The 13,789-nt window shown below is 54.3% G+C and overlaps 1 protein-coding gene across 9 annotated transcripts in view; it reads left to right on the top strand.

Annotated features, from left to right (window-relative positions):
- OTOF (otoferlin) overlaps window positions 1-13,789 on the top strand; it is a 76,795-nt gene that overhangs the window by 22,172 nt on the left and 40,834 nt on the right. For 7 of the 9 annotated variants that reach the window (XM_066995169.1, XM_066995167.1, XM_066995166.1 and 4 more), the window contains exons 4-5: window positions 1,014-1,113; window positions 4,560-4,771. In XM_066995169.1, coding sequence (XP_066851270.1) covers window positions 1,014-1,113; window positions 4,560-4,771 — 312 coding nt within the window. Of the gene's footprint in view, window positions 1-1,013; window positions 1,114-4,559; window positions 4,772-13,496; window positions 13,751-13,789 lie in introns of those variants that run through there. The other 2 variants (XM_066995171.1, XM_066995170.1) reach the window with 1 other exon arrangement.

Below are 13,789 nucleotides of genomic sequence, written 5' to 3'. Positions count from 1 at the left end.
AGTGGTGTAAGGCAGCTCCACTTTCACCTTTTCAGGGCTTTTTCCGTGTCGGGAGCCACTTGTTTACTCACAGCTGGCTCTTTCCTCGGGCTGACTCAGCCCGGTCTGCACAGGTCCCTCTGGTGCCGCACCAGCACACGGAGAACATAAAGCCACAGCTCCTTGACAAGCCATGAGCTGGCGAATAAGTAATGGCTTTTATTAGCGAGCGCCAGGCTTCTCTGCTCCCCGTGGCATCCTCTTGGGCTTTTAATTTAACGAGCAGGGCTGCTTTTAGTGCACGGTGCTGCACTCCTGGCTGCGAGAGCAGCGGGGCGCAAAGAGCCTGGGCAGGAGCCACAAAGAGCGACGAGGTGTCTGCAGTCGGGGGGCTCAGGTGCTGGTGCGACGCTCGGGGAGAAGGATCCACGGTGGTCGGGAGGTGTTGTACGCCCTGCATCAGCCTCGGTGCTTGTTGTATGCCCTGCATCTGCCTCGGCATTTCTTGCAGCCCGTGGTGGGAGCCAGCAGGTCTGGTGGGGACAGATGTGAGCCCTCGAGCACAGGAGTGGGAACAGCTTGGGAAGTGTATTATTGCATTGTATTATTGCACAGTGTATTATTGCTCCACGCCTGCTGCACGTGTCTACCTTCAGCCACGAGCCCCTGTGGCTCTGGGACCCGTGCTGCTGGCTCGGGGCAGGCTGTCAGCTGCTGCAGGAGGTGTGACAGCCACGCAGAGACTGGGCACGAAGGTGTCCTGTACCCTACAGATCACAGCAGTAATGGCAATATCGTAGGATAAAGGGTAATATCGAAGGATCTCAGGATGGTTCATACTGGAAGGCTTTCCAGGAGTTCTCTAGCCCAGCCTCACGCTCAAATAAAAATAAAAAATAATAATAATAAAAAAAAGAAGCAGGCTCAGCATCGCCTACAGCAATTAAAATTTTCCCATTTTTTCCCTTTCCCATTAAAAAATGAATTCTGGCGGGTGCTCGCTGCAGCTCGCCTGACTTTGCTCTGCTCCGTAGACTCATCGGCACGTTCCGCATGGTCCTGCAGAAGGTGGTGGAGGAAGGGCACGTGGAGGTGATGGATACGCTCATAGATGACAACAACTCAGCCATCCAGGTAGGTCACGGCTCCCTTCCCGAGGTTATCTACCCGCCTGTCTGCATTTGCTTTTGTGCAATTGCTTGTGCGCAGCTCAGAAATGGCCTGAAAGTGTACTGCTGCTGGTTGCACTGGTTGTCTGCAATGCTCTGCACTCACAGCATTTCGCCGTGACCCCAACGCTGCTTTTATCCGACCCTGACAGTGCACGAGAAACGTGAAGTCCCACTCTTTGTGCCTCTCTGGGGAAATTTGGGATAAGAAAAATGGCCCGATCTGGGTGTGCACCCCTCATCCAGAGCTCCCCAGGTCTGGCTGATGCACCTCATGGGAGCTGTCTACCATGGAGACTGAGTTTTATAACACACTTGGAAATACAGCTACTTTTGATCTTCCTGTGTATAAAAACACTGGTGTCTTGATTAAAAAAAAAAAAGTAAAATTTCTGCCTCCCTCCCTGCTAGACACAAGACTTTCCTGACCCTTTATAAGCGGGTTCCTAGGCTCAGCACAAGGGAGCTTCATCAGCAGAGACACGAGGTGACTTCTCGGGGGGGGGGGAGAGGGAATGAAACTGATAAAATTAATGGGAAGAAGTCCTGAGGAGGGGCAGGGGAGCAGAGGCAGCACAGCCCCAGGATGCGGCGGTGATTTCAGGGCTGGAGAAGGCACCTCCTGGTGTTGTTGGTGTTGAACCTCTGAAGGAAGAAAATCCCGTACTCCCAACTCACGGTGTCACAGGGGAAGAGAGGAAATATCGACGGGTGGAAATTAGGTCCAGGTAGCTCCTCGATGCCGAAAATGATGAAATTTTAGAATGAACTGACCTAGGAACAAGGAGGTACCTGCACAATCGGGCACCTGGGGGCCTGGCCAGGTGCCTGGTGGAGCAGTGCAGTAGGTGGACGAAATTTTCTGCCCTCCTTCCCCTCTGAACAAGCCACGTGCTGCTCACTGGCGGTCCCTGGAGAAAATCAACCTTCCCCAGCCCGTGCTGGTGTGCTGGGTAACCTGTGCTCATCACCTCCCCTCGGAGGTCCTGAAGCCCACGTCTCCTCTGCATCGTGTTTTAGCTGGGTATGGGTCCCCCTGGGGTAAGAGGAGGAATCCCCCACGTTCTGCACGCTGCAAGCCACGTGCGTGCACCCACAGACCTTTTGGGGCTTGCTTTGGGCAGAAATGCCACGTCCCTTTATTCCCCCTTCACTTCGGGGATGGTTTAGCCCCAGGTCTCCCCTGCTCAAGCCGGAGCCGGGAGGTGAGGGTGCAAGCTCGTTTTTTGGGCTTTCATCAGGATTTCGGTCCCTTCTCCCATGCAGTCTCCATGGCAACTCCAGGAGAGTCAAAACTCACAAATTTGTCTCCAAACCACTGCCGGACTCCGCTCTACGAGGAGGAGGAACTCCCTCAACCCATGGTCCCGGAGGCGTGTGTCCTCTGCGTGGGCACGGCTCCGGCACCGCAGCAGGAGGGCAGGGACGTGGGGGGCAGGTGCCCAGGGACCCTGTGCCGCTGGACCCCCCCCGTGCTGTGGGACCCCAAATTTTGGGACCCCTGCACTTCGGGACCCCTGTGCCGCAGGGCTCCAAGTGAGTCCAGTTCAGTGTCACCATCTGGAACCAAAGGCAGGGAAAGGGCTGAAAAAGGCTCCTCTTTTTCTTCACTGCCCGGCCCTAATAATAGCGTTACTGACCGAAAGACCCAAGAGCTGCAAAGCCAGGAGGGGTTTCGTGGTTGTGTAATACGGCCATCAACAAGGGGCTCTGGGACACCTCAGAAATTATTGGTAGCTGGCAGGGGAGCATATAAAATAAAAGCAAAGATAAATAAAAATAAAAATAAAAATAAAAATAAAAATAAAAATAAAAATAAAAATAAAAATAAAAATAAAAATAAAAATAAAAATAAAAATAAAAATAAAAATAAAAATAAAAATAAAAATAAAAATAAAAATAAAAATAAAAATAAAAAAAATAAAAATAAAAATAAAAATAAAAATAAAAATAAAAATAAAATAAATAAAAATAAAAATAAATAAAAAGTAAAAATAAAAAACAACACGAATACAAATACAAATATTTTAAAATGTCTAGTGACAGAGGAACCAGCAGTCCTTCAGTGAACTATTCCACTGCGTAATTTTCTTTACCATTAAAAGTCAGAGTTTCGTTTGCAGTGTGAATTTGGTTTCAGTTTATAACTACTATTTTCCCTTCAAACGAGCGACAATTTTATTCAGCCCCAAGACAAAATCATTCATTTTATTGCACCCATCATTTCTAGTTTCTTTTTAAGGATTTTTTTAACTTTTAAAGAAAGTTTTAAAATAAGATTTCAAGAGAAAATGTCTCATAACAGCACTGAAGTGGCTTAAAAATATGAAAACATAATGGTTCAGCGTGGATCTCTCCCTCTCCTCTGTATTTGCTTTTTTGAACCATTTGAAACAGCTTGGTGGGGGCAGCACAGTGGGGCAAATCATTCTGATTGACTCAAATTTGCATTTTGCTGCGGAAAGAACAAAATCAGTCAAAACCTTCCGCAAAGCTGTGTCCAGCTGGGCTCGCTGAATGCCCTGAATCCCCCCCGGCCACATCCTGCATCTCCCAGCTCTTCTCCCTCCCTCGGACAGACAGCACGAGGATGTCCCCCGTTCTCCTAAAAATACAGGTGGTTCTCTTAAAAATACAGGAAAAGGAAGGTTTTCCATCGCATTTTTTTCTGCTCAGGGTTTGCGTCTCCAGCGGTTGCTGGCAGCTGACTCCTGGTGGATGCTAACGGTGGGAAATTGCTTGTGCCAAAAAAAATAAAAAAATAATAAAAAATAATCCTAGATTTACAGAATCATAGAATATCCTGAGTTGGAAGGGACCCATAAGGATCATACTGGGATGCAGAAGCTCGGCCACCTGATGCAGGGCAGCGCTGCTCCTCCTGGGGTCCCTCTGCTGGGGACGTGTCCTCCCTCTTCAGGGGTCCTGCCACCACCTCTCCCATCCCTGTGCATGGTGCCGAATTCTCCTTTCTGCTAGGAGCATCCCGTCCTCGTGTCCAACACCAGTTGTATTTGCATTGAGAGCTACCCGGTAACTTCCCAGCGGAAGGTGGAGAAAGGTTTGGGGTTCGGGTTTGGTTTAATCTTTGCAGCAGCTCCTTCCATAACTGCCTTTCCCAAATTCTCTGGTTTTAGTAGAGTCACTTTACTGGCTAGTCTGACCAAAGCAGAGTTTTTAGGAGTGTGGCCATCAGGACAAGCGTGGCGTTGGTGGCTCTTTGCAGCATGATGAGCTCACACATCCTCGGCCGGGCCTTAAACCCCGAAGGCCCAGTCCCCAAATGCCTCATGCTCTGGAAGAGAAGAGGCCCGGGGACGTCAGGCAGCCAAGGCAGCAGCTCCTCCTGCCTTTTGGATTTCGTGGGACCTGCCTTCCTCGGGGCTGAGCCCGTCTCTTCGTGTGTTGCAGACCAGCATCTCCATAGAGATCCGGTACCAGGCCCAGGACGGGACGGTGGGCACGTGGAGCGACAAGGAGTTCCTGGAGACCCCCGGCCTGCGCCCGGAGGGGGACGGCAGGTGCCCTCTGGAGACGGACAGCCTCCTCCCCGGCCTTCGGCAGAGCTCCGACGTGTCCCCGGGGAAATCCAGCCAGCAGCCTGCCGACAGGAGCTTCAGGAGGTAATGGGGGCAGCATGGCGGTGGCCGGGCTGTCGCCAAAAGGCTGCGGTGTCCCCAGCACCCATCTGAGGAGCTTCCCGCCCCATAGCACTCCTCCTCCTCCTCCCCAGCCTCTGTGAGACCCGCACCACAGCTGGAGGTGAGGATGGGCCGTATGGGGCCTCGTGCCGGTGCCAACAGGACCCGGTGCTCCTCCAGGGCCCTCCAGAACGGAGCCAAGGCCTCCCACAAGCATCGGGATTTGGAAGGCATGGCAGGTGTTGGGTTATAAACGTGATTAAATACAGATCTGAGGAGGGTGAAGGGTCTGGCTGCTGGCAAACCTCCTCGTATCAGGTGGGACTGGGGCTGGTCGATGAAGTGTGGGGTCCCGCACCTCGACCCCCAGCGCAGGAGGTGGAGGTGTGCTGGGGGCAGGAGGCAGGCCGTGATCCCACACCGATGAGGATCCTTCTGGGGTGGTGACAGTGCCTTTGACCTGTGTCCATGTGCCAGGAGCATTACGAGTGTGCACGTCCCGTGGTGAGGCTGGAGGAGAAACCAGGGATGCTGTGGAACAGAGGCGATAAGCCCTGTTTTCTGCTTTGTCCCCCTGAACGTCACCAGGTTTAAATGACATCTCCATCCCCATGCCGGGGAAGGCGAACCTTTGCGTCTTCGTAAGATCATGGGATGTGATCCCAGATGAAAACAAGCCCAGGAACAGTCTCCCTCCATTGCTTGACACAGAGCTGCTGCAACCAGTTGCAAAGGATGTGTGGGGAGGGCTCGGGGCTGGGGACGCTGCAGGTGGCTGTGCTTTGGGGTGAGGTGAGGGCTGAGGCTGCTGCTTGCGGGTGCTCGGGACCCCAAGGAACAGCCCCTTTACCACTTTGTATGCCACCCACAAGGCCAAGGCACGGATGGACCACAGAGACGCTGGGCTGGATTTCGCCCATTCTGAGCCCCGTGCTCAATCCCTCATCCAGCTTTTAGGCAATGGAAGGGCTTTGCAAGTGTAAAACCACTCAGGTATAACAGCATCGGGTTCACGAGCTGCCAAGCCACGTTTTCAGGCAAATTTATGTCATTTATGTAGTTGTGCTGTCCATGACAGTCACTCCGTCTGCCTGGCTCCACTTCAGTAGCTCTTGAACCCAGCTGGAAAAGTGGAGACCTCAAAGCCCTGAACTTGCTTAAAATCTCGTAGAAATTGATAAACAGTAAAGGAGGGGGAGCAGTGCACGGAGGGTGCAGAGCTGGGTGCTCTGGTCGCTCTACACCCCCCAGGACCACGCAGTCCCTGGATGAAGGTCACAGCCCAACTGCTTGCAAGGTGAATAAACCTAGGAATTGACCACTTTTTAAAAAAAATATTTGCATCTCTGGTGCTGCTGCAGCCATGCATCCCCCACCCTGCGCTTCTGCAGTCGTGTGCTCCGGCAGTGTTTGCTTTCTGCCTGCGTTTAGCACTTTATTACCGCCATATAAGGGCAAAATTTCTTTTTCCCCACGGTGAGATTGAGGAAAGATATTCCCAGTCGCTCGCATCACTCCTAGGCACTTCATTAACTGTGTGAACTGGGCCGAAACCTGTGAATTTTCAGGCAAATGGAAAGCGCAGACTCGTTTCCCGGCTCGGCGGACTGTGATGCTGCCGGGACGGAAGGTGCTGAGGGCTTTGGGGGGGGTCTTGGGATGGTGTGCAGGCACGGCCCTGCTTGCACAGCCCCCTCACAGGGTCCCATCCTGCCCGTACAGCTCTCAAACGAGACACGAGGAGACTCTGATGTGTCTCTGCTGTGCCTGGGGGCTCTGCACGAGGTCTCTGGGGGCTGCGGATGAGGCTGAGCTGGCCAGCTTAGCCCACCAGGGGCACTTTTCAGGGCAGGTGCCTGGTTTGCTGAGCACCCCTGGTGCTGGAGGCTGCTGAGCTGCCCCCGTGCTGGTGCAGAAGGACATTTTGAGGCCGGTTTGCACCCAGTGCGTGACCCATCCTTCCTACCGGGGAGCTGAAATGAATGCGGCAGTTTAGGAACAGGCAGCAGGGACGTGTGCAGGTTGAACACCACCATGGCAAATCCTACTCGGCACTGATCCTTTCGCTGCGTTCCCCCCACAGCTCAGCAGGAGGGAGAGCGGCTCTCAGGGGTCAGAGTCTGGCAAAAGCCTCCGAAACTTGGCAGCATTTTTTCCTTGATATCCACAATACTTTTCAAAAAAAAAATCTCCTCCGCAGGGCTGACCCAGAGCCAGGCTGCTGCAGCTCCTTCCCTGGGCATCCCAGGAGCAGGCAGCGGCACTGCAGTCACCCCAAAAATGCAGGGCATGCTCTAATCACTGTCCCAAGCAAGATATCATGAGGATAAGTGCACTAAAGCTTGAGGGTGGCCCAGGGCTTCGCCTGCTGCCTTTGTCCCAAGGAGAAGATGGGACGGAGAAGATTTGTCCCGCAGCAGCAGCACAGGGGGCTTCGGTCCCCCGTGGCCATCAATGTCACCCCCAATACGAACACCAGGGAGGAAAGGGGCTCACGTTTCCCATCCTACCACCCCCGCAGGATGGAAGAGGACGAGATGTACTACCACAGCGAAGACGAGCTCCTGGGCGAGGGGGACACCCTTAGCCAGGGCTCCCTCAGCACGAGGTAGGGAGCCTGCCAGCGCCCACCCGTGCCGGTGGCCGTGGGGAGTGCAGTGCTGCGTTGCTCCTGCCGTGTCCCTGGGGATGTCCCGCAGGCGTTGCTGCTGGATTCCCACTTCTCAGCTGTGGGAGAGCTGTGATGGAGCAGCTGTAGCAGCATCCTTGGAAAGGATGCTCGGGTGCTGCAATGCAGGAGGAAAGGCCGTGGGGTGAGGCTGCAGCTGGGGTGCTGCCTCGCCTCGGAGGCCTCTCCTTCTCCACAGTTGTCCCCAGAACCTGAGACCAGCCCTGTCCAGAGCAGGGGAAAGATCCTTGTGATGTGTGTTTCCGTTTGCAGTGGCTTTTCTTGCTGTGCAGTGCTGTGGGTTGTTCCCCACCGTGCCCAGAAAGGGTTCGGGGAGGAGACGCAGCAAAGAGAAGTTCGGGTAAAACCCAGGCACAAAGCTGACACCGGGGCCAGCTCCACAGGGCAGATTTGGGGTTATTTCCCGTCCAAAACCTTTCTTTGGATGGGGGAGATCAGGACGGGTGTGATGATTGCCAGGCAGTGTGTCTTCAAAGGCAGGGAGCGTGCCCTTGCACCTTTAATCTGGCAGTGCAGAGGTACGAGGCTGCTGTACGTGCCCAGAGAGCAGGATGAAATCTCCTTGGCAGCCCCTTTCATGTAATCCCACGTGTCTTCTCAGCCTGCTTCCATCATCTGTGTCCTCCTGGGGATGCTTTGGATCCGGCTGAAGGCAGCGGAAAGATCCCCCTGGATTTCCACGGGCTGTCGGTGTCTCCATCACAGAGCTGCCTGCCTCCTCCCGCGGCTCATTAGGGACATTATTTTGTTATTCAGCCGATTCCCTTTCCTGAGAGGGTGCACGGGGGGGGGGGGAGAACAAACGGGCCTTGAAAGGGAAAGAGCAGCAGCAGCAACCAGGAGCGCACAAATAGTGCCGTGCTTGCCGGGAACTCGCCAGGCGTTCACGTGCAGCTGGGACCAAGGGGGCTGCCTGCAGCTCGAGCCCCATGTCCTGGGAGCAGGCGCGCACACATCCTGCAGGCAAACACCTCCATCAGGTGCTCCAGGTCACTCCTCCACCACCAGAGAAAAAAACATCAGTTCCCAAAAGATGCTCATGCAAAGTGAATGATCTTACATCCTGGACAAAAATAATGTTGGCCCCAAACTCGTCCCCCCCCCCCCCCCCCCCCTTTTGCTGTGGCCTGGGGCTGGCTGAAATCCTGCCTGGACCTTGCAGCTGGGCACAGGAGCTCGGACACGGGTGCAGGTGGCTGGGAAGAGGTGGCCAGCTCAATATCAGGGTCACCTCCCTTGGGTGGCTTGGTGGCGGTGAGGTCCTTAGGTGCAGGGGCTGCCCAGGGAGGTAACAGCACTGGGGTGGGGATGATGGGGATGCTCTGGCACTCAGTTATTTTGCAGCAGTGAGCAAGGGATGCCAGCTTTGCCATCTCTCTGCTTTATGTCCCTTCTGCCCAAGGCCACCCTGCCCTCAGCCCTAGGCACAAGGGGACGGCCATTTGCTCCCCATAAAGTCCCAGCAGGATTCCTGGCAAGAAAGTGCAGACACAAAGCCATTTTGCTATTATTTTTTTTTTCCCTCCACGACAGGGAAAAATACCAAAGAGCCTGGAGCACCTCCCGGGCTCCCTGCTAATGGTTCTGGCAGAGACAAACAGCACAGTGAGAAATCAGGCTGCGGTCAATAACCTGCAGAAAGCAGCTCGTTGGAGGCTGCAGCCTCGCTGCAAAGCCTGCTTCGTGTCTAGCACCAGCAGCCCCAGAGCTAAACCTCATCACCCCCAGCAGGAGCATCCCCAAACCCATCAGGGACTGTTCGAGGAAGCTATAAAAGCCCTCGTCCTCTGCGGGCTTCTGTGACCCATCACGTTGTTATTTCAGAGGCAGGCTGAGCGACAGCAGGAGGCTGATCTTTGGGCAAATAGTCCTGAAACACAGCCCCCAGATGTGCTTCCTTATGGCTTAACCCCTGCCTGACGGATCCCCCGGCAGCCTGGGCTCATCCTCTGCTTGCACGCACGCTGCAGCCCGGCTGGAGGCAGGCGGAGGGTCCCCGTGCTGCTCCTGGGGTCCCAGCCCACCAGTTGTTGTTGTTTCTATTATACTGGAACGTTAGGTGAGAAAAAAGTCAAGGAGATTGCAGAGATCTATCTCAGAAAGGCAGGTTTTTCAGGAATAACAGGGCTGGAAGCTTGCAGCGGGAAGGAAAAGACGCAGAAAATGTCAGTGCAGCCTGTCCCATCCCTGGGACAAAGCCCTGGGATGGGGGGCTCAGCCCCCAGCCCACCCCAGTCTGCCCCATCGAGGTTTTGGGGCTTTGCTTCGGGGTTTCACCTTGTGCTGCTTCTACCAGGTCCACCTGCAGCCCAAAAGGGGCTGCAAGCTGCATTCGTTCCAGCTCCTGCAGACCCCCTGGATGCTCTGCACCAGGTGCTCACCCCACAGGGGACCTACCCACCTACCTGCCAGCCCCACCAGAGCTGAAATCCAGCAGTAAACCCATCCTGACTGCCGCTCTGGTCCCAGGTGGGCTGCCTTTGTGCTTTGCATGCTGTTTTTTTTGGGTGGCCGAGCAAGCTGGAGACAAGACAGAGAAGGCAGGTGCTACAAGTGAGGGTGAGGGAAGCCACTGCCACCCCAGCTGAAAAAAAAAAATCAAGCTCAGCTCAGCTCAGACTGGTTGTGGGTCCTCAGGCATGCGTGGAGTGCTTTGCTGTGGTGCTGTGCTCTGAGGTTATTCCTGTACTGGAGCAAATCATCCCTTTTTTAAAAATTCTGGCACAACGGAGGAGCCCTCCAACTTCTTATCACAGTGTTATTTTCCCTCTCTCTCTGTAAATGCCCCAGCCTTGGAGACGACGCAGAAGAAGATCAGCACATTAGGTAAATACCCCTGGCAGCCCTGCTCAGACCACAGCCCTGAAATCCTGCCTCTGCCCCACTGAGACACGCTCAGAGTCTTGCTCTCCAGAGACCAATTCCTTAAATACCCAGGCCAAAATGTCAAAACCTGGGGGCCCAGATCTGCCACATCCAGGTTTATACATTTCACCGGGGCTCTCCGTTCGGAGCCTGCTCACCCTGCGGTGTCCATAAGACACCGAAGTGTCCAACACAAGCTGCATCGTGGCCAGAGAACGAGCCCTGGTCCATCTATTTCCCGTCTATTTGTCCCTGGGTTCCCTCTGATGGGCACTTCCAGAGCAGATCAGGTAGAGCAGCGACTGCTGGCCTGCCCAAATTTCGGTGGGATGGGGCTGTGTGCATCACATTTGCCCTCCACCTTGAAACCGAGCCCCCACGACGCATCACCTGATAGCCGCTGGCCTTGAAATATTGATGGGCAGCGCAGAGCCCTCAGCCGAAAGCAATCTGGGCACGGTGAATTATTGATCGTGCCTTTTTTTGTGCGTGCCCAGCAGACCCTAACCGTGTCCGACCGGGTTCAGCCCTCTGCCCTCCACTAATTATCCCCACGGGTCGCTTGATCCGAAGCTGGCATCGTTGCCAAGCTCTGGCGTTGAGCTTGGTGATGGAAACCTCCAGGACGTGAGGCGGGGAGGTGCAGACCCCCTGCCTCTGTCATGCCTGGGCACCCCCCTGGCCAGGTTCAAAACCTCCACGTCCAAGTAGATAAGGAGGTCTGGAATTGATGGTACAAGCGTGGCATTTGGGCACACACGTCAGGGGTGTTGCACAACGCCTCCGTCAGCACAACTGTGCAACCTGGGTCCTTTTCGTCCTGGGCAAAGGCAATGAAACGATCTCCCAAAGACTACCAGTCCCTGCCACGCTTCCCCCATCCTTTTTGCAACCCTTCCCATATGCAATGAAGTTGCTGGAGATCTTCCAGATCCAGAGGAGCACTGGATGTTGCCTGCTGCCAGCTGGTGACAGCTCCCGTGCCCTGTGCCACGAAAGGCAGCCCCTGCCACCCCAGGACCTTCCCTGGGGGTGGCATGAGCAGCTATGCTGGAGAAGCCTGGAAGGCACTGGCCAGCTCAGCACTTGCCTTGCTGCTGGTGGGATGCTTCAAGAAGCCTGACGCTGTGGTTGTTTTTCTCTCTTTTCGGTGCCTCGCTCAGGATTAAGTTCAACGACGGATACAAGTCGGTAGCAAGGTACCAAAATGTCATGGCTGGTGGGGGGTTGCCCTCATCCTGGTTGTAGAATCAGGGAATCCTGCGGTGGTTTGGGCTGGAGGGGACCTTAAAGACCATTTAGTTCCAACCCCTGCCCTGACACAGCGTCAGCCACCGGAGGAGATGCAGGAGGAGGTCTGTGCTTTGCTCCTGTTGCTCAGTACCTGGGGGAGGCGGAGAGGATGCAGAATTTGGGATAGGATCGCTGTCCTGCTGCCGGGACGGTGCCTCCTTGCTTCCTAGCCATGCAGTGCTAGCTGAGGCTGGAGCAAACCGTGCCCTTTGCTGTGCATTGCAGCGAGTGAACCTTCTCAGCATCATCTCCAGGTCATTCTTGGGGTGGGGAGGGCAGCCGGTGTTCCCTTCTCCTCTTGTGGTGGGCTTCCATGGGCTGTAGGAGGGTACGTCTGTATGGGGGGGGGGTTGGTTCTTCCTCACGTTCACCCTCCTGGCTGTGTCTCTTCCAAACAGCGAAGACCCTGAAGATCCCAGGTACTGGGGATGGTATCTCTTCTTGTCTCAGGCCCTTTGGGCATGCTGTGTGCACGCATGTGACATGTGTTGGCATAACAATCCCTGCATGGTGTTTGGCCCCAAGGAAGGATCCTAACTGCTTCCTGCCCTCTTCTTACTGGGGGGCAGAGCTTTCTTGTACTCACCCCACTCCCTCCTCCCCAAAGGGAAGGTCTTCTCTGGGTTTGGTCTTTTCTCTCCTATGACCAACAAGGACATACTTCCTTCTACTTGGGGCCTTTTGAAGGAGCTTGTAGGATGAGATTTATCTGTCTGCCTAGCTATCCATCCATCCACCCACTCATCCACCCACTCATCCATCCATCCATCCATCCATCCATCCATCCATCCATCCATCCATCATGCATTCATCCCAACACAGTTCTTACTAGCCACCACCTCATCCTAATGTTATTTTCTCCACCTGTCCGTCTGTGCTTTGATCCATCCCAATCAAATCCACCCATCTCATTGAATTTCTTTCCATTCATCTGTCAGTGCAATTCTTTCCATCCATCCCTCCCTGCATCCACTTCTATATAGGTCTGTCTCTCTGTCCATCAATCCCAGTGCCATACCATCCATCCATCCATCCATCCATCCATCCATCCATCCATCCATCCATCCCTTCATTTATCCATCCATCCATCCACCCATCCATCCATCCATCCATCCATCCATCCATCCATCCATCCATCCCTTCATCCATCCATCCATCCATCCATCCATCCATCCATCCATCCATCCATTCACCCATCCATCCATCCATCCATCCATCCATCCGTCCATCCATCCAACCATCCCTTCATCCATCCACCCATCCACCCATCCATCCATCCGTCCATCCATCCATCCATCCCTTCATCCATCCATCCATCCATCCATCCACCCATCCCATCATTTATCCACCCATCCATCCATCCATCCATCCATCCAACCATCCATCCATCCATCCACCCATCCATCCATCCACCCATCCACCCATCCATCCATCCATCCATCCAACCATCCATCCATCCATCCACCCATCCATCCATCCATCCATCCATCCATCCATCCATCCATCCATCCATCTTCATCCATCCACCCATCCACCCACCCCCACCCATCCATCCATCCATCCATCCATCCATCCATCCACCCATCCATTTATCCACCCATCCATCCATCCATCCATCCATCCATCCATCCATCCATCCACCCACCCATCCATCCATCCACCCATCCATCCATCCATCCATCCAACCATCCCTTCATCCATCCATCCACCCATCCATCCATCCATCCCTTCATCCATCCATCCATCCATCCATCCATCCACCCATCCATCCATCCATCCACCCATCCATCCATCCACCCATCCATCTATCCATCTTTCTATCCATCCATCCATCCATCCATCCGTCCATCCGTCTGTCCGTCCACCCGTCCATCCTTCCATCCACCCACCCATCCATGCACAAGGCCAGTCAGCCAGCACATTCCCATCCCATTCTCATCTGGCGTGCCTGCTTGGTGCCTGATGCATGCTGCTGAGCATGGTTTTGAGGGGGAGAAGGCGGGTGCAGGTTTTGTCACTGCAGCAGGACGAATCTCACCCGAACTCATCGATCTTTGTGGTTGCAGAGCTAAGGCTAAGGGCAGAGAGAAAAAACACCTCGTGTTGCCATTCAGGTACCTGACTCCCCCTTCCCTGCTTTGGCCCGGGCTCAC

Source organism: Anser cygnoides, chromosome 3 (assembly GCF_040182565.1).
Source record: "Anser cygnoides isolate HZ-2024a breed goose chromosome 3, Taihu_goose_T2T_genome, whole genome shotgun sequence".
Taxonomy (NCBI): domain Eukaryota; kingdom Metazoa; phylum Chordata; class Aves; order Anseriformes; family Anatidae; genus Anser; species Anser cygnoides.
The sequence above is the reverse complement of the archived record's forward strand: the minus strand, read 5'-3'. Positions and strand labels throughout refer to the sequence as shown.